Below are 573 nucleotides of genomic sequence, written 5' to 3' on the forward strand. Positions count from 1 at the left end.
TCAGAGATTTGGAGATCAGACACGAGGGGGAGAGGCGACACGTCCAACATTACTGGTAACTTAATTAAAACCTTGGAACATTAACAAAGTCATTATATAATAGTTATGATTCAGAGTTTAGTATTAATAATTTAATTATTATAGGTTTGATTCATGGCCGGATCATGCGGTGCCTCAAGCTGCGGACACTCTTGTTAGTCTAGCATCTGAAGTGATTTCCTTACCAGGCCCTGTGATCGTCCATTGCAGCGCAGGAATCGGGAGGACTGGCTGCTTCATAGCTTTGGCCACTGGGATGACACAGTTGAGGCGCGATGGGAACGTAGACGTTCTAGGCATCCTCTGTCAAATGAGGTAAATGAGCCATTAATTGGGAGTACAAATTCATTTGGTGATGGACATTTAAGTTAAATGCTTAAATGTGAAGTTGGCTGTGAAGAAATACAATTAAGGCCGGTATTCAGAGTCGTTGCTTATTCTTAAGTTCGTCTTAAGAATTTGATAGCCCTGTCTATCCCATATTTCCAGTCCTTGTCTTGTACAGAGAACAGGGACTTAAGCAAATGCTTAAGA

General features: G+C 41.5%; 1 protein-coding gene across 1 annotated transcript in view; it reads left to right on the plus strand.

The window, feature by feature from the left end:
* The window catches only part of LOC108623666 (tyrosine-protein phosphatase non-receptor type 7-like), a 2694-nt gene extending 2216 nt beyond the window's left edge, over window positions 1–478 (plus strand). The window contains exons 2-3 of the mRNA XM_026812490.1: window positions 5–55; window positions 145–478. Coding sequence (XP_026668291.1) covers window positions 5–55; window positions 145–358 — 265 coding nt within the window. The 3' untranslated portion in view covers window positions 359–478. The remainder of the gene's footprint in view (window positions 1–4; window positions 56–144) is intronic.
* The last annotated feature ends 95 nt before the right edge of the window (window positions 479–573 follow it).

The sequence above is a fragment of the Ceratina calcarata genome, unplaced genomic scaffold, assembly GCF_001652005.2.
Source record: "Ceratina calcarata isolate Rehan_Ccalc_2016 unplaced genomic scaffold, ASM165200v1 scaffold2876, whole genome shotgun sequence".
NCBI lineage: Eukaryota > Metazoa > Arthropoda > Insecta > Hymenoptera > Apidae > Ceratina > Ceratina calcarata.